General features: G+C 39.1%; 1 protein-coding gene across 9 annotated transcripts in view; it reads left to right on the forward strand.

The window, feature by feature from the left end:
* Positions 1 to 20,526, forward strand: part of mask (multiple ankyrin repeats single KH domain) — a 41,653-nt gene that overhangs the window by 11,173 nt on the left and 9,954 nt on the right. For all 9 annotated transcript variants that reach the window (XM_017616574.1, XM_017616573.1, XM_017616581.1 and 6 more), the window contains 9 exons: positions 2,197 to 2,467; positions 2,541 to 2,640; positions 2,699 to 3,158; positions 3,433 to 5,466; positions 5,557 to 5,668; positions 5,734 to 6,221; positions 6,301 to 7,684; positions 16,340 to 16,476; positions 20,063 to 20,290. In XM_017616574.1, the coding sequence (XP_017472063.1) occupies positions 2,197 to 2,467; positions 2,541 to 2,640; positions 2,699 to 3,158; positions 3,433 to 5,466; positions 5,557 to 5,668; positions 5,734 to 6,221; positions 6,301 to 7,684; positions 16,340 to 16,476; positions 20,063 to 20,290 (5,214 nt within the window). The remainder of the gene's footprint in view (positions 1 to 2,196; positions 2,468 to 2,540; positions 2,641 to 2,698; positions 3,159 to 3,432; positions 5,467 to 5,556; positions 5,669 to 5,733; positions 6,222 to 6,300; positions 7,685 to 16,339; positions 16,477 to 20,062; positions 20,291 to 20,526) is intronic.

Raw genomic sequence — 20,526 nt, forward strand, 5'->3', positions numbered from 1 at the left:
GAAATTGATTTTTTCTTTTGTTTGAAGGTTAAACACCAGAAAAACGTGCAAACTATCAGCTACAACTGCAATACATATTTAATTGTGTGTGTATTTATGTAGACACATAAACACAAATGTACTCTATTAGTGGTGTGGCTATGTGTATAAATAAAGCATATCATAATTGCGTTTTACGAAAGCGAACAAGATATCTGAACTTTGCTCACAAGTACAAAATTTATGTACCAAGAATAAAGTTTTGAATGAATTAAGTTAAGGAAACAGTAGAATCGTTGAGCTGCGCCTCAATTGTCGATGATTCATGCATTTCTTTAAATTCTCAAACCATATGACAATGGCCAAGGAACAAGCTGTCGGTCGGCCATCAGCCGCCGCAGACAGACCAACGAACCCCCAAATAAACGAATGTCCGAAAGAAAACGAGTTAATGGACAATCGAGTTTATTTTGTATATTTTCTTTAATTTTTGGTTTTGGAGCAAGGTAGCAGAGTGTGTATAATTCACTTTGAGAAATGTAAATGAAAGCGGAATGTCAAATATATGCACGAAGCGACTAGTAAATGATGAAGTAAAGAACCATGAGGAAGCACAAATTAAAACATAAATTGACAAAGAAACAAGTGCGAGAAGCATGAACCGATAATCGGTGCACAACTCATCCATTCCATTTTCAATCCATTTCACTCCATGATATGTGTGCCGTCGGCTTTGCAGCTGTAGTCAATGGATGTCGTTTTTGCTGTCATTAACTGACGACGTCGTCGTCGCCGCAGTCCGTGTCGTCATTGTTATCGTCGGCTTTGCAATATGTTTGGGTTGGTCACGTTATTTCACGAAATCGTGCAGATTTTTACAGTGTACGTTTTGATACGAGCGTAGCTGATGGCTACATTCGGGGAAGCAAATTCGTCTCGTTGATCACACAAAGACCGCACAAACATGTGCACATGCATGGTGCAAAATGGTGGCCCGAATAAAGGGACAAGCATAGAACAGGAGGGATGAACGGCAAGCCCGTTTGTATTGTGGGAGTTATTGAACCTACATACGTTTTTTTTTACCTTGAGTGTTTTTCTCATATAACTACATAAATATATTTAAATACCTAAGATATTCACACGTATTTACCTTCATACATTCTAAAAACTAATTTAATTGTTTAGTTCAAGAATGTGGTAAAATTAAGAATCTTTGTGACTGGTTTAGGTGGAAGAGAACTTACATTTTCGACGTTAAACTGTGCTACTTGTAATATGTATCATCAATACTTCAGTTTCCTATTTGAATTTTTCTTATTCCTCTGTTTGGGAATTTCAATTTCTTTCACTTGACCTTCAAAAATTATGTTCACAGATCATTGACTTTTTATGCTCTCACTCCTGAAGTATTATGCTGCAATCATTTTGAAAACGCTATAACCACGACAGAGCTGCATCATCCATCTATCCAAACGTTTGTTTCTTTTGATTTTATTTTTTTCTTTCGTTCTTCTTTTATAGATCCTTTTGGCATGCTTGTGTCTAAGGCCAGATCTTCTGGTAAGTTTCGCCGTATTTGCATTTTTTAACCTAAAAAATCTCTGCCCCCAAAAATGGACGAAATTTCTGATGAGAAAAAGATTTTATTGCGCCAATTTAGTAATAAATAACAAAGCTTAATAACTAAATTGCCTAGGCATATTAATAGGTTTTTATTAGTACCTACTTACAAATAAAACATTTTATTAACATTTATATAATTATGTAAAAACATATATTGAGAATGGCAGCTTTAATGCTCACTTTTCGTTCGTTTATAAAAAAGGCGATAGTGCCACTAACAACAATGCGTCATATTATATCTTATTAACAGTGGGCATTAACCCGAGTAATTCTAGAAGATTCCCAAATGGGTGGCCAAAGACACAAGAATGCGTGCGTCTACTACTTACAACCCCGATTAACTTTTGCGCCAAAGAGAGAATGATTTTTGCCTGCATTTTTCGTTACATACTTTTGTACATGCATACAAAAATACATACTTACAATAATTTTTTATTATTATTATTTTTTTTTATTCGTGGACTTCCTTTTTCTTGAACAATTTCCACTGTTTTCCGCTCACACATACATATGTACATACCATGTATACGCTTTTATTGTATGTAACCATTTTGTTTTGTTCTAATTTTTTATTTTTATTTTTTTTTAAAGGATGACATTCCCGAGTCTGACGCTGATAGTTGTGGACACGAAGAGGATAACGAGTCTGAGGAGGACAACGAGGATGAAGAAGATGATGAGGAGGAGATCGATGATGAAGATGAGGAAGATGAGGATCCGCCAAATGAAGTGAGTGGCAATTTCTCAGTCGGCTCCGAAGAGGAAGAGGAGGATGAAGACGAGGAGATTCAGGATCCAAATGAAGTGAGCGGAAATTTCTTACTTGACGCCAACAATGATCGCTGCGCATCTCTCTTCGAGGGTTAGTACAATCGGAAGCTTTAAAGAAAGGTCATAATTTGTATTTATTATAATTCCAAATATAAATATTTTAGATGAGAAGCCACCCGTGTTACGCCATGTCACCCACGCGATCGATGAGACTAAACAGGCTCTAACGAAAATGCGTGGCGCTACCACCCCTCGTGACAAAACGTAAGTAAAATGAAGATAACAAAGGGAAATAGGTACTAATTTCTTACCACATTCACAGCATCTTCTCTCAAACCCTTATTGCTGCCTGCACTGACAACGATGTGCCGACGGTTCGTCGTTTGCTTAGCAAAAGCAATGTGAACATAAGCGAATCCACCGATGATGGCGAATCATTACTGTCGATGGCTTGCTCAGCTGGCTATTACGAGTTGGCGCAGGTGCTATTGGCCATGCAAGCTGCGCAAGTGGAAGACAAGGGCCAAAAGGATTGCACACCTCTGATGGAAGCTGCCTCTGCCGGTCATTTGGAAATTGTCAAACTATTGCTGAGTCACAATGCCGATGTGAATGCCCATTGTGCCACTGGAAACACGCCCTTGATGTTTGCTTGTGCGGGTGGCCATGTTGAAGTGGTTAAGGAGCTGCTAAAGCATGGCGCCAACGTTGAGGAACAAAACGAAAATGGGCATACACCATTAATGGAAGCCGCTTCAGCTGGTCATGTTGAGGTCGCTAAGGTGAGAGAAAGAACTAAGCATAAATTTCGTCGAGTATTCAGCAGCATATGATGATAATCCGAGATTTGAGACAAGTTAAAAATGCTGAGCAGCAATCTCATTGCTTTTATTATGATTGAGTTAATAATCATAATTGTAATGTGTTTTTGCGTTTTGGCAGTCAATGAGCTAGTTTGATCTTATTTGATGCTATTATACATATGTAAAATGCAACATTTTCATTAAGTTTTATTTTTCTTCATCCGCGATAACTAATTAACTTAAAAAATTGCAGGTTCTTTTGGATCATGGTGCCGGTATAAACACCCATTCAAATGAATTCAAGGAGAGCGCCTTAACGTTGGCCTGTTACAAAGGTCACCTCAGTATGGTTCGTTTCCTATTACAAGCCGGCGCCGACCAAGAGCACAAGACCGACGAAATGCACACCGCTTTAATGGAGGCATCCATGGACGGTCATGTTGAAGTCGCGCGCTTGTTGTTAGACTCAGGTGCCCAAGTGAATATGCCAACCGATTCATTTGAGTCGCCACTTACTTTAGCAGCATGTGGGGGGCACGTAGAATTGGCCACTCTCTTAATTGAACGGGGCGCTAACATCGAGGAAGTAAATGACGAGGGCTATACGCCACTTATGGAGGCTGCACGTGAAGGTCACGAGGAAATGGTTGCACTCCTGTTAAGTAAGGGTGCAGATATTAATGCGACTACTGAGGAGACTCAGGAAACCGCGCTTACCCTAGCTTGTTGTGGTGGTTTTAGTGAAGTTGCGGAGTTCCTTATAAAGGAGGGAGCCAATTTAGAGCTTGGCGCGTCCACGCCGCTTATGGAAGCTGCCCAAGAAGGCCATACGGATTTGGTGCGCTTCCTGCTGCAGAATAAGGCTAATGTTCACGCGGTGACGCAAACTGGTGACACGGCTCTAACACATGCTTGTGAAAACGGTCACACAGACGCGGCTGAAGTGCTGCTCAGCTATGGGGCAGAATTAGAACATGAATCCGAAGGCGGGCGGACGCCACTTATGAAGGCTTGCCGCGCCGGTCATTTATGTACTGTTAAATTCCTCATACAAAAGGGCGCCGATGTGAATAAGCCGAGCAGCAGCAACGATCATACACCGCTTTCTTTAGCCTGTGCAGGCGGACATCAGGCAGTGGTCGAGCTATTGCTTAAGAGTGGCGCAGATCCTTTCCACAAGTTGAAGGACAATAGCACTATGCTGATTGAGGCGGCCAAAGGCGGTCATACGCGCGTTGTCGAACTACTTTTCAAATATCCGCTATTCGTACAAAATCATCAGAACGAACTACAGTCGGCTGCGGCCGCAGCAGCTGCTGCTGCTAATGCTGCAACTGCAGCGGGGCCTGCGGTAATCAATAACACTGCAACCACTGGTCAACTGCGGTTCATAAATCCGCAACAACAGAAACAATTCCAGCAACAGTTGCAACAGCTAAGTGCCCCGCCCGGTTTGCAGGTATCTGAAGCAATGCGGGTCTCCAACCAGCAGCAGCAATTCCATCAGCAACAATTCAGCGCAAATACCTTGCCGAACACCAACGGTACGACCGCCAACAATATTGTAGTGAACACGACAGCTGCCGCATATACCGAAGAACATTTGCCATTGACTTCGACTACGGATGCGAATGGCGAGGAGTTTGCTGCCATCGACATCAATTCGCTTAGCGCACAACAACAGGAAGCATTAATTGCAAAATCGCGCCTTTTCCACTTGCAAACTGGTTTCGAGCAGGGTCTTACATTGGGCCGCGAACAGCAATCAATTACACAGACACAACAACAGCAACAGCAGCAACCTCCTTTGCCTGCACACAACAACAATAATAATGCTCAACGCAAGCATTTCGAATTGGATATGACGCACATAAACGCATTAACACCACCCCAGAAAGCGCCACCTGCTCCACCTGTGGGTGGTGTTGGTGCAGCACAAACCCATCAACAGCAGCAATTTCAGTTACAGCCACAGCTGCAGCAGAACTCCGTACAGCCCCCCATGAAGACGAAGAGCGGCAATGCATCGCGAAAGAACCGACAGCCACCAGCGCCTTTCGAGCTCAACTTACCGACAACCAATTTGGGCAATTTAACACTTGAACAACAACAGCAGTTTGAGCAAATGCAACAACAAGAACAGCAGCAACAACCAGACGAGGTACGCTCCCAACCGCTGGGTGACGACGGTAGTGGCTCACTTGTAGCAAATGCAGGAGAAGCAGACGTACAACAACAAAATCGTTGTTTCATGCGTCGTTGTTTTTTCAAGCCCGAATTCCAAAAGGTGAGTATCAAGTCCTGCAAAGTTATATAATTGCACATTTTTTCCAAGGAAATCTTTTTTTAATCATTCAATATCGTTTTATATTTAAAGATTGGCAATGAGAATAAGTCGGGCGGTGCAGTGAGCGATTTATCACCAGTTAGCTATATGGATTTGAGTGGAGTCGAGGGCGTTGAAACAATGGCCGCCAATGCCGTTTCAGGTAAGTTCACGTAGATGAAAGTTTTAGCACAAATTTAAAGAGATATTCCCATGGTAATTGCTCAGGTGTCACTACTTTGGGCGATAATGAGATGACTTCGATTTTCCTTACCGGCAACACAGCCAGCGGGGGCCAATCCCAACAAATGCTAAACATGCCATCGGATAATATGATGATTGAGTTATTAGATGCGAGTGCTGTCGCCGATGCAGCTGCGGAGTTGCGTCAACAGCAGCAGGATCAAACTAAATCTATGTTAAACACACAGCAATACAGTAATAGTGGTGTAGCAGCGGCCGCTTTGGAGGCAATGTCTGCAGTAAATAATCTACAAAACAATCGTAACTTCAACAATAAAGGCAATAACAATAATTTTAACCAAAAGAGTACTCAAATTACAACACCATCAGAAGTGTCGCAGAGCACAGCCATTAGCGATCGACCAAAAGCCAAACCGGTATCGAAGAAGGACAACAAAAACTTCCGTAAAACAGTTTTTCCACAATCGCCTGTACTGCAACATAATCAAATGGTATCCATTTACAATAAATTGGTAAGGATGCTGAATTAAAGCTGACAATATTTTTATTGTTTGTGTAATAAAAATATTTTCTGTTTCATTTAATTTACAGCCATTATTGCTCACAAACGAAATCAAGCCGAGCCTGCAGACGAAGCAGGTTATCATGACGCAAATGGCGTTTGCTGCGCAACAACAGCAGCAACAACTCTCAAGCAGCTTAGATATGAGTGGCAGCGGAGACACCTCGATTGCACTTAACAACTCTCCGGCATCGCCTTTGGCATCACCTTCTAATGCAGCTGGAACGTTTTTGCAACAACACATACCATCAATAGGCGACGATAATCACCACCAACAACAACAACAGCAGCAGCAAGAGGTAACTTCCACCATTTTGCAGGCTTTTCAAGCAATGCAATCGCGTAATGTTGGTGACGAAGCAGCAGCAGCGGCGCTAGCAACCGTATGTGGAATGAGTGCCGCCGAGCAGCAAGAGTATTTGAAGGAGCGCTACCAGTTGTACGATATGCCGCGCTTCTTCGACGATCAACCCAAGTCACCAACGGAAACTCCGCCACCACCATTGCCAGACAAACAACAGCAGCAAGAAATCTACAGTGAAGATGGCATCGCAGTGCTGGACGAGGAAGTGGAACTGGATGGCGAACCAGACGCCGAAGGAGTAACAGAAATGAAGAATCTAGCTACGTTGGTCACTGCTGCAGCAGCTGCCGCACCCAACATGTTACTCGAACATGTTTCAATGAGTATTGAGGCGCCTAATGGCGACGAAAATGCATTGCAACTCGATGAATATGGAGAAGTGGAGGAAGATGATGATGCAAACATTGAGGCTGATCAGTCCGCTGTGACGCTTGATATGCTGGAGGGTCACGGTTATGAAGAAGGAGAAGCCGATGGCGAGTGTGAAGGTGAACGAGATGGCGAGGGCGATGGTGAGGGTGATGACATTGAAGAGGTGCTCGAGGATGATGATGAAGAAGATGGCGAAGACGAAGAATTAGACGGTGATGTGGAGGGAAATTGTGAAGATGATATCGATGTGAGCGCCATGGTACAGGATGATGAGGCCATCGCAATGAGACAGCATATAATTGGCTGTGCAGAAGATGACGAAGACGATGACGAAGATGATGAAGACGACGAGGACGACGATGACATGGCATTAAGCAATGCGAAACGCGCAAAGAGTGCACATCGTCAACCACAGGCTCTTGAGAATTTGATACTATCGAATGTCGCTTACAAAACTGATGAATTGTCGCAGGCTTTATGTGATTTCCGCCAAGACTTTCCAACCGATTTGGTGCATGTTTTTCCGCCTATTGCAAATTTCAAAACAGCATCGGGAAGCGCCGCATTCAGCACTTTGCAGCAATGTACTGCAGCTGCTGCCGCCGCTGCGGCAGATGTGGCAAATGCCGCAGCCGCAGCAGCAGATATTGCCAATGCCGTCAAGGTGGTGAGTCATGGTGAGTACCGAAACTCTTAATATTAATAAATGCATATACATATGTATATATAGTACATGCACACCACGGTTGATTTTGGTAATACCTACCCAAATTGTTCAAAAATTATTTAATGGGAAAACCATGCAAAATCCTTTATTTTTTTATAAAAGTTTTGCTTTGTATCGGACAAACCTTATACAGTTATGCAAACAAGTGACCACTGCAAAAGCAAACACCAAAAAAAAAATATATTAAAAAGAAACGCGTTTTTTTGCAGCTCGAAACTTGCACATCGATGCAATCATAAAACTTTATACCCAAAAATGCTCAATAATCAGTTTAAAAAATTTAAAATTTTAAGAAAAATTTGCTGCATTTTCCTAAATTTTGAATAATGTTTGAATCTTTGACAATATTTTATAGAAAAATAACAAAAAAAAATTAACCTGAAAAGCCTTGTGAATATTTAAGAAACAAACACGTATGTCTTGTTCGAGTCACTGTTTCGAGTCCAAATTTCAATCTATGTTCAAAAATTCGACAAATATTCCTCAAAATTTCTAACTTTTTATTCAGAATTTTAGTCATGCATTTTTATTTTATAGCCCATTAATGTAATATTAAAGTCGACTTTTCAAACTTTGTGCAAAAATTATAAAAAGTCAACAAATATTCACCAAAACCGGAAACCAATTCCCATCGTGCGGTATATTGGTGCTATTTTGAATAAATGTGAAGCTACCCCGAATGCGACTTAGGAGTGCGCGTTGAAAGGTGAAAGATATTCATTGTCGTATGTACGTTCTGTGAGTATTCTATTTATTGTTTTGGTTTCTCTGGGCTCTAGAGTTTTTTTATAGAACCAGGACTTTTTGTTTTTTGGTTTTATAGTGAAAATTTGGGCAATAAGATTGGGTTTCATGGCCGAGAAAACGAGGAACTCATCGTACCATAAGGAGTTTTTAGCATTTTAACTAAGCTTTCCTCCGCATTTCCTTTTAACCTTTGGAGAAAATTGCAAAATTACTCACCCAGAAATTTATACTTTTCAGCAGTGGTTTAAAAGATCTAATTTATATATATTGTTAAACGATTAAGCGACAACCAAAAAGCTAGTCATCAAGGGTATATTAATCTTCAGCGTAGCTGTACTTCAAGCATTCCAAATAACTGTGTGTTGAATATGCACTGCGTATTGTGCGCCAATAAAACTATATAAAAGCACGTATCACTGCGCCAGTTACGGTACGTTTTTCGATTATATTGGTTTGAGAGCCTCTTGGATGTTGTTATTGAAATGTTAAAATATTAGTTATTATTTGCTCCATATGCAAGTGATCGGTATTTTCATCGCACACGCGCCATCATGTTCTGCACGACCGCATCATCGACTTTACGCGATGCGCACAACTGCTTTGTTTAGCACTCGTCAATATTTTTGACTGTTTCACCTGTTTTCTTCAAGATTCCGTTGACAATTTACCAATATTCCCCAATAGGACGTAGCTTTGGGCTATTGGGTGGATTGCAGTCGTGAGGTACAAAATTGATGCTATTTGCATTATACCACGGCAATGTGTTCTTGGCATAGTGGCAGCTTGCCATGTCCGCCTAGAACGGTGGCCTACTACCTTATCTGTTGATAAATGACAGAAGACGCCTTTTGAGGCACTCATCCCGATAAACTTGATCATTGATTTGATGCCTAGAGTGAACCTCCTCTCACAACTCTAATATAAAGAATAAGGGCATACCAACAACCTCATACATCTTATCTTTAAGATTTCGCCCCCCCAAAACTTGCGTTCACACTATAAAGAGCACATATAACTAGTTAAAAAAAAACTGCAATAAGTTTCATTTAATTTACTTTTGCTTATGCTTACGCTACTGAGACAAAACAACATTCGCAGTCAAAGCACAAGCACAAATCATTTGCTGACAAAATGCGCAGTACTTTTGGCAGTCGTTTGTTTTGAAAATTTTGATTTTGATTTTGGTCAGCGGCACAAGTCAAGGTTAAAGCAACAGCTGTGCTTTTGCAAGTTGTCGCCAGTCGCAGTCGAAAAATTAGAATTTAGTTCTAATCCAATACTTTTCGTGTAAAATCCTGTAAAAATGTCAAACAGCAAAATTACTCTCCGATCATGATTCAATAGGAGCGTTCCTTATCTCCCAGAAATAGTCAGAAAAAGTCCGAAGTAATCAGATTTAGTCCAAAAAGCGTTCCTTAACTCGGAAATGACAGCAAAAATGAGAGAGCAACACTCAGTGAGAATCATGGTAAAAATATAGTAAGGTAGAACGCTGAGAGTCACTTTTAAAATTCTTGACATTTCCAAACAATTTAATTTTTAAATTTCCTCACAAACTCACACACATTTTCATTTTCAATCTCAAGCAACAACAATTTCGAACAATTTCAATTTTTTATTTTCACTTTTATATGATTTTAAAATGTTGGCAAACTTCAAAAAAAAAAAATCATGGCCGACAAATTGAGAGAACGGTTCTACCTTGCTATGTTTTTATCATGGTGAGAATGACTCACATCAGTCCGAAGTAGTCAGATTTACCGCCCTATTCCCACACCACTGACAAAACTCAGCGGCTGACTATTGCCTTTACTACTGCGCCTAATACTATGCCGCAAATTTATTTTAAACTGTCGTATGACAATTGTCAGTTTTATTGTTATGACCTACTGAGTAAGTGACAACGGCGAAACAATGTTTATATTGTGTTTTAGGCGCAGTAATTGTGACAATAGTCATATGATGAATTTTGTCAGTGTTGTGGGAATAGGGCGGTTAGTCAGAAGAATTTTTTCTGCCAAAATCCTGAAAAGTGTCAAACTCAACTGAATTTAAATTAACGGAAATTAAAGAATACGTAAAAAGTGAGAATAATCTAAAAAGTAAAAAAAGTGGATTGAAATTGGAAGGAGGCAAAAAATAATTGATATAGTAAGTGTTTGTTGCGCTTGTGCTTGTGTGAATGTGTTTTGTACACACAGTATCGGTCATATCTATAGCACACCATTTCAAAGTGATATTGTGTGCCACTTATGTTTATTTATTTATTTTTAAGAATTTTCAATTAAAATACAGTTCTTTCTCTAATAAAACCCATATATATACAAAAAGTGCAACAAATTATCACCCAAATTTAAAACTTTTTTCTCCGAAGTGTTACAAATTTTTTGAATACACAGTTTTATAGCCCAATCAATTTTAGCCTGATAATATGCAAGTTTCAAGTGGCTAAAAGTTACCGTTGATTTTTTAGAATTTTTTTCATCAAAGATGTTGGGGATTTCTTCCATATACAAATAAATTAATTGAGTTTATTCATTATATGGAAGCCAATGCGACAAAAAAAATTCTAAAAAATCAACGGTAATTCGTAGCCACTTGAAATTTGCACATTATCAGACTAAAATTGAAGGGGCTAAAAAACTGTGTACTCGAAAAAATTCTAAAACTTCCGAGAAAAAAGTTTGAAATTTAGGAGAAAATTTCTTGCGCTTTTTTGTAATTTTCTACTAATTGTTAAACTTGGGTATATATGGGGCTTGTCTGAGAATGAACTATATTTTAATTGAAAATTCTTAAAAACAAATAGATAATTAATAGTGGCAAATAATTTCAATTTGAAATGACGTGCTATAGATATGACCGATACTGTACATTTCTATTCTTATTTGACGTTAGCTTTGTTGTTGCCATTCTTTGGACTAAAAATTTGGTTTTTTGCGTTCCTTTACTTTTCCTGTTATTCTCTTTTAGAGAGCGCATTTTGCTTACGCTCTGGCATTTTGACACTTTTCAGATTTTAGTCCAAAAAAATAAGGAATGAACCCAAGGTGTATTAAACAAGGTGTGATTGACAACTTAGTTAGGCTCTCTTTTAAGGTAATATTATGCCAAAAAATATAGACAATCGATTCAAAATTCATACAAAATTTTTTCAATTTGACTTTATAGGATGGTTATTCTGAGAGCAATGTCAAATTCAATCACACTTTGTTAAATACATTTTGAATGAACCTAATAATACAAGGTTCGATAAACTGACAGTTGTCTCTCTCGCACCGCTCCCTTAGCAGTGGCACCGTGTTGCTTCTTTGCAAATTTACTTGAAAAAAGGGTAGCTTTGCTGTGAAATAGAAGTATACGCTTTTGTGCAATATGTTTACATATTTGTATATGCATATGAAGCACATTTAACTGATGAAACCATAAATTGTTTTTAAATTGGATGTTTACCTAAATCTCATAGTAGTTTTATTTTAATTTTGAGTCCTTTTGCAGTTTTTATACAGCTAATAATAATAAATTACGTAATTCGTGTAGATATATTAATATTTTGTTCAAAATTTTGTTTAAAATGCCAGATTTCCTGCAAATACATTAGAATTTACAAAAGGAATTTCATTACTAATTGCCTACTTTGCGCACTTATCTACTACTATTTTCGCAACAAGGGATTGCTTTATTTTCTTTTTTACGGTCCTCCGTAAATGCAATCTTTTGTAAGGGAGTGTCAAACCGCGGCTGTCAATAATTATCTAACCTTGTATTATTGAATCATGCTCTCCGATATGGGAGTAAAAAGTGAGTAAAAACAAAAAGTACGGGAACAAACAAAAAATCCAAAACGTCAACGGGTAAAATCTTGCAACTTCTTTCTCTACACAACTCTCCAAAAATCGCTCCCATTTACTGGATTTTGGAGTACGGTATCATTTTTCCTGTAACTTCCTGTAAGTTCGTGTAAAAACCTGTAAGTTCATGGAGTACTGGAACAGAGCTATTCTTAGCTTCTCTTACAAAAGCAAAGCGATTGCTTTTACTTCGGATTGTGCCGCTGACCAAAATCAAAATGAAAATTTTCAAACCAACGACTGCCAAAAGCACTGCACATTTTAGTTGCAAGATTATACAGGAATTGACCAGAAAGGGCCCCCGTATTCGGTTCTCTGGCTTCTTTTGCTTTTTGACAGTTTTACAGGTTTTAAGCCAGAAAAGATGGGGTACGCAACTTTTGTCTACAATCGATTTCTGCTTGTGCTTGTTCTGCGACTGTTGTTTTGTCTCATAAGCGTATTATTATTATTAAGCGTAAGAACCAGCAATAAGACAATAGTTGCGTTCCTTATCTACCAGAATAATCAGACGACTCTATTTATCAGTGATAGAGTTTACAGAAAAATATATGAAAAAGTTTACTTACTGAAGGAGTGAAGGAATTCTGCGTTTGGCTAACTTTAATCCTAAAAAAAAAAATCTTCCCGAACAAACATTTTTACTGGATGGATATACTACCGGAATTCGCAATAAAAACTGCAAAAATATTTTTGCCCAGCTTTTCGGCACAAATATCAGTCTGTGCAGCCCTTGAAAGCGAAACATCTAAAACAGTAGTTTTGCTAAACCCCGAATATCGCGAGTAATAGGATAATCACTGGCATATTTGGCTTTAAAATAATCTACATAGAAAGGGTAGAAATTCCGAAGAGAGCCCTGGGGAACATTAAATCGAATCCTCTCCAACAAGTATGATGTTAGATGTCATCGAGAAAGTCATTTAAAAGCATTTAGATACGCTTTTCAGTAACTGTTTGATGGTCAATGGCATCCTCTGGAGTCTTGATCATTGAGAATATCTTTAAGTCAACAACATAAAGCAAAAATTTGCAAATGATAAGCAACTATTAATATCATTAATATATAGTATAAATAAAAGCGGGCCCATATTTCTTCTGGAACTCCAGAAGAGACGGCAAAGGAGCAAGAATATGTGCCTATTAGACCAATATGAGTTTAACCATTCCAGGAAGACGGATTTTTTAATTAGGGAACCTATAAGAAATTTTAATAGAAATTTTGAAAAAGTCACAAGTTTGCATTGACTGCGTGTTCAAAATATTTTTAAATAGTCCACAGCTAGATATATGTGGGTCTATAATTACGCTCAACATTTCTGTTGCCACTTTTCTTAAAGACAGGTGTTATAGAGGTGAGCTTCCAGTCGCAATAAACGATTGCGATTTATGGAATACTAGTCTTCTTCTTCTTATTTGGTAATACAAACGTTTGTTGGGTTGGGCCGAGACCAAAAGGCTTCGTTAGTTGCCTCTCTGCTTTGTTGATTTGCGGACAGGTGTGGACAGGTCCTTTTGCAGTTGGTCCTTCTATTGTATTCGTGGGCGCGCCCTTGCTTTCGTTGTCCAACCTTGGGTACCGAGGACCTTTTCACCGTAGCGTCGCACAGTCTGGAAATTGAACTTTTTTCGTGACAAATTCTAATATCTCGAGAATGAGAACCGCTAAAGTCAGTCATTACTTCAAAGTTATAACTGCCAACAGTGACGTGTTTCCAAAATCTGGGCATTATTTATGTGTTGCCAGAAGGTACTTTGTCTTATCCTCGTTCACCGTTAGACAAAACTCATTAGCTGCTTTGTTTACGCGGGAAAATGTTGGCATCTGTCCGACCGGAATATGCATATCCGAGGCAGATGACATTCACACGAACCTAATCCTTCTCACTCGCTTAATATGACAGTACGAATCGGATTAGATCCGTTCAAATGGCATCCGGTCGAATGCCGTAATGGGCATTAATGTTATCGGTAACGGCATGGAGAAAGTAGTGTCAAATGATGTTGACAAATTTTATCATCAAAATATTACATCAGATCTATTCTGGATTAAGTCAATCTGGCCGGCGTTGAGCCGCACATAGATCGGTAGGCCCTTAGCGTCGCCAGTTGGAGCTCGTTTTTACGCTTTAAAGTAGACCTCACAAAAAATGTCAAAGCTTTTTGTGAATTTAAGTAGAATTTTCAGCTGTACTTTTGAGATGTCCTCTAACTTCTCGAACTGATAGGCTTCCAAGCATTTTAGTCGTGTTTTTGACAGTGCAGGACATCGGCAGGAGAAGATGCTCCAAAGTTTCCCTGGTCTCCCGCTCACAACCCCTCGATTACCGATCGACTACTTGCCGTATATTTAAGCGATTACTTTTACAAGGCAATGTCTAGGCCGTAGTCAGCATCGGCTCTCTCTGCACTACCAGGAGTTACTAAAATAGTTACTTGCGTGATTTATGGACGCCCCTTTAGTAGTTCGTCGCAATTCTGATTCCGACTGATTCGGCTCTGCACTATTGTGCGCACTATCACGGGTTAATAAAGTAGCTACTTCCCTGGAAGTCGGTGCAGTAGCGATCCAAAAGTGGCGATTGACACCAGCAGTACTGCAAACCTACCAGCATATACATATCTAAACAAAATTAATTTGCTCCTTAGCTTCTTAAAGAAAAATTTTCATTATGTATTTTGTTTTTGTTATTTTCTGGCCTAGTGACGATTTATTTTGAAATATTTTAATTTTCCACAAAAATTTCCAATAATAACGGTTTCAAGCTCAATAAAAAAAAATGTTCAGTTAATAAACTTACTTAAGTTATAATTTTTTGCCACTGAAAACAACAGTGTTAGATAAATTTTCATCCTAATTAATTTACTTGGCAATTTTCTTAAATTTTCTTTTGGATGCAAAAGGTTTCGTAGAGCATGTATGTACATAGATCCATTTCTGTATCTAAAAGAAACACGTCTACGTTTTTTTTGGCGGTCAGGGCTCAATATACATATGGGCAATTATCACAAATTCGAATTTTTTTGTGATTTTTTTTGTTTTAATTGTGCGCACATGTCTGAAATTTCTAGTATCTTAGCTGCTAGAATACGAAATCCAACGTGGTGCAACGTTTTTCCGCGTTTTTTCTTTGGAAGTGAAAAGTGGGGGTAATTTTAGTCCGATTTTCAAAATATTCAATATTTAGCTTTTTTATGCCAAGGTCTATAATTGCACTGAGTTTGGCACAAATTGATAAATCCTTTACCGAGATACACATACAGTGAAGCAAATAAAAACTGGGACGCGACATTTAAGTAAGTTTTGGCAATTTTTCTTTAATTTATTTAATGTTTATTATTTTTTTATGAGAGCATAGCTGATTACTTTACCAACACGATATAAATCCAAATATCAGACTTTGCAAAAAAAATATGAAAATTTGACATCAATTATCTTACCGTTTTGTTGGCAATTTTTTTTTTTTATTATTTTTTTATTTTTTTAATTTTTATTTTTTTTTTTTTATTTTTTTATTTTTATGTTTTTTGTTGACGGTGCTCCGCATTTTTTTCATATAAAAAAAAATAATCCCAACATAAATTGCCAAAAATTGTAAAAGAGCGCACTGAATGCGAAAAAGGTTTAAAAATTAGCGGAAACTTTGTTTACCGGTTAAACATTTTTGTTACCAGCATAGACTCGGCTTGCTAGTGAAATACAATTTTTATTTTATGTGAAATATACTTACGCACTGCACATGAAATTTTAAGCATAAACAGACGGCAGCGTTGATCCGGATCAACTCGGGAATTAACTGCAATTGATCCAGATTAAGTCCGAGTTAATTCGGATCATCGTTGCCGTATGTTAAAGCTTTTACTTTACGTTATTCGAACTCATTAGGTATTGAACTCAACCAAATTTATATAGAATACAAATTTATTTAATTATTTATTTATTTCAAAATCAATACTGATACACACAAATATACTTAACCAATGCAATCTTTTCTGTGTTTCTGTAGATGTTGATGGATCAACCGGTGTCATTAGCGCTGCAGGCATGTATCCAGCGCTGGAATCGTTCGACAATTTTGCTGCGGATATACCAGGAGATATGGATGATATATTGCAGTTATTCCAAAATGATCCATCATTGCAGGTAAAACCATTGGTGATTCAGTGGAAATGTATAATGTTTGCGTTACTTTTGCGCGGCATAATTATATTAAAATTTTTGGGGTACGCGAAGTTTAAAATAAGAAAAGTTTTTGTTGGTGTCAACTTCATGGATTACTTGTTAAATTATAAATGAAATTCCACTGAAATGAAGAAAATATGTACATACGTACATATCAGGGTCATTGAGACCTGGAAGAGACATTTTAGGTGCTCATATAAAACCCAAACGTTCGTATTCATGCGTGGTAGGGAATTATTTCAGCTCATCACAATTTTATTACAGTGTGTTAAAATTGCCACTTTTTGGGCCACCAACTAAATTATATTACATGCGATTGCGTGTAAAAAGTGGTGTAATTATACTCTGCATAGAGCGCATAATCTACCAGAATCAGCATTGCCTACTGTTCAATGTAATCAGTTAGTCTGTTCCAGTACTCCAGGATTTTGTTAGGAAGATATAACCGAAGAAAGCGTATTAATAGCCTAATAAAGTTGGCAACAATTAACTTTGTAATCGACTTTATTTCGACTATAATAATGTATGTATCCGAACGACCTCTCAGTAAATCTGATGGGTACTGGAACAGACCATGATCAAAAAACATTACTAGGTAAATTCATTCTCTCAATTCGTCGGCCATAATTTTTTTTCTGACATTTGCAAGCATTTTAAAATCATATAAAATTTAAAACAAAAAAATAAAATTGTACACAATTGTTGTTGTTTGAGATTGAAAATGAGAATGTGTGTGTGTGAGTTTGAGTTGTTAATTTTTAAATTATATGGCTGGCACGCGTCTCAATGGTTTTACCTTGTTATGTTTTTATCATGGAGCAGACTATGGGTAAATACTCACAAGAAATGAGAGCGGCATCTCTCTTTTTGAAAATGTCACTTAGCGAAAAATCAAAATTCACAAGACTTTGCTGTCAAGCGCCGGATTTTTTTACTGTCATGATAGTCCCGTTATTCGAATAACTGACTAAGAATCTAAATATCCAGATAACACAATTAACTGATATTAACCCGATATCCGGATTTTTGAATATAAGAAATAGTAATCAAATATGTAACTAGAGCTCGGATATTTAGGCAAGTGCATATTTTTGCTTAGCATCACAGAAAGTCCGGAGCTCGTTGTAGAAGGAAGTGAGTTAGTTTGGTCCCATTATGTTTTGCATATTTTCATATATTTTGCATATTTGCACATTTTTCTTGAATATTTGCGTATATTTTTTGCACATTTTTTGTACAAATTTTGCATATTTCCTATAAATAAAATATTATAAGCACGCCGCCACCCTGATGGCAGCCCTGGTTAACTCCGCACGCGACATATTGACCCCCTTCTGCCGGAATCGTGATGATCCACTGCGCCAGCATAGAACGAATCCAATTTACCAGTACAGAATGTACTCCATGCCGTAGAGTAGAATCGCACATGCTATCGAAGGTGGCATTGTCAAAAGAGCACCCTCAGGGCAAGTTTTTTAGTGCACGGCCGTGGTTTAAATTAAGTTTAAACGCCCGATCTGTCTGGTTTAAACTAAGATCAGCCAATCAAATGTCAGACAGTTGTTCAATTTAAACTCAGTTTACTTAATCTAAGTTTAAACTGTCTACAAATATGACCAAATCGAATTCTGGCAACTAGATTTTGCAAATCCGTCTCACAGGAATGCCGCGGCTGCTAGGCATGTTGACCAGACATTTCAGCATGAAGTATGTCATGCTAGTCGGTCTTTAGCTTCTGGGGCTAGTATAATCATCCTTAACAACCTTAGGGTTATTAGTACGAAGGCGACATCAACCAGATTCCATGGTTGTGGTAGGCAAGTGCAAGAGATGCTGTGAAAATCTTTTTCAAGGCCCCCAAATAAAACTCAACACCTTCTTTAAGTACAATAGCTAGGATGCATATCTTAGGGCACCTTCACTAGCCATAGTTCTGGCAACAAACCAGATGTACCTTGACACTGTGGTTCTGGCATACGCTCCCCCACCAGTCGAGGAAGAGGAAGGCGTAACCATCGCCTGATTCCCAGGAAAGTGAGTCTCCAGAAGAAAAGAGATTGTCTCAATCGTAGTCGCCGTTAAAGAGCCATCAGGCCTCTTGAGTGAACGCAGCTTTGTGTTTTGGTCCTTCTTCAGAACTTTTACCAGCCAAGCCGTTTGACTCAAGGTTTCAATCCCACTGCAGTATCCTTTAAAAGAGTCCCTCTTCGCAGAGCGAATTATACTACGTTCCCACTGCACGCAATTTGCTCTCTATCATTCGTAATTGGCACTGTAAACAGTGAAACCTGTTTGCGCGGTATTCTATGCTCCACAGCCTTACGCCAATCCCAGCTAGCTTGGGGGGTGGCATTTCACCACAATGGTTCCACCCCCCTCTCTTATGAACGCGCATTGCCTACAGTTCCGGAGGCAATGACGGCCCGGATGAGATGGCAGGTTTAATTTCCACAGTAGTCATTTGAAGAGTGTAAGCCGCTCTTCCCATTACGGCAAGAAGCGGAGGGACTTTTACGGGCTCACAATAAGGTGGCCTGGCCTACCTGACCTCTAAACGTAGTTGAAAGGCTTTGATGCTTCGAGGGCATAACTAGGGCAGTTCTGCCTCGACCGACCCTTGCATCAGAGGTCTGTCTGGCTGATCGGAATTGGGCAATGCTACACCAGTGCCCGCCACACTATGACCCGAAGAGGCATTGGGCAGCCATTGGTGGATGTCACCGCAGTTATCCTTCTCTTGCAACGTTCGCCAGCAGATTTTGATGGCGGTACATCCACTAAGGTCTCACTGGCTTCTGGAGTAACCTCCATAGACCTGGACCGCTTACTGAACGCAGCTACAGGAGGAGTTCGGTCAGCCATAAAAGAGGGTTTTCCCCTTTTGGTTTGTTAAAGAGGATCAACTCCGTCATTGGAGGGTCGTTGGCAGCGAGCTGCTCTTCGACCGACATCCCCTGCAAGAGATTGGTCCTCTTCCGACTCTGAGAAAGAGAGGATTGGCATTACCTCGCCACTCTTCTGGCGTGGTCTATGACGCTAGGGACTTTGGCAATGGTTGGGGCACTGACTTGGTGAGCTGGAACGAAATACTTTGGAGTTTGATCATATACATTCGTTCAATAACAAGGGTAGTGGAGAGGTTGTTGTCAACTAGACTCATAGAAATCTTTCTGAGCGGATAAGTGGAAATTAGGGCTGGGACTATCGGTGTATTCCAATATCCGTTCGGATATTCATGTATGTATACGGATGAAATCTGGATATCCGGTTAATATCCGTTATATTTTGTTATCCGGTCAATAACCGTTAATTCTGTTATTTTTTGTGATGTTTTTAATCAGATATTCGAATATCCGAATTTTCAAAAGATACCGATCGAATTGGCATTATTCCTAATAGAATAAATTTAAATGGCTTGAAACGCGCTCAAAATTCATCAATATACATATATTTTTTGCTTTTGGAAAAGAATATTAAGTTTTTTACGTTCGCGCGTTGTTGTTGCTGTTGTTGTTATGTAGTTTTTTTTGTCATTATTATTATCTAGGAGCTGCATAATTGTGCCGAACTGGGCGACCTGAATTCGATTTGCAAGAACCGCTTTAGCAGCAACTGGGTGCCGACGCCGAAGTGGACCAGCCAGGATCACTTGATGGCGACGCATCAGCAAGCGCTGCTCTCGGTCGAAGACCAACAGCAGCAGCAACAACGCCAGGCAACTAATCAAATGCTCCTCGAATATCAACATGAGCTGCAAATGGGGGAACAAATGCAGGTATGCCCCAACTAACCAATTTTGAACTGCCGCACGCACACACACACACACACACAGACAGACAGTACTGGCATGAATAACTCACAATGTTTTCAAAAAGCTTAAGATTACTTGAATTTGGCTTAACCTAACATTTGATATAGACTTACCACTTTTGAAATCACACTGCAACCAAATGCAAGCAAAAATGTATCAATTGAATAACACGATTTTGTATTTACCTAAATTTGCTGCAG

Source organism: Rhagoletis zephyria, unplaced genomic scaffold, assembly GCF_001687245.7.
Source record: "Rhagoletis zephyria isolate East Lansing unplaced genomic scaffold, Rhagoletis_zephyria_1.1 Rzeph_scaffold_01230, whole genome shotgun sequence".
In the NCBI taxonomy this organism is placed as follows: domain Eukaryota; kingdom Metazoa; phylum Arthropoda; class Insecta; order Diptera; family Tephritidae; genus Rhagoletis; species Rhagoletis zephyria.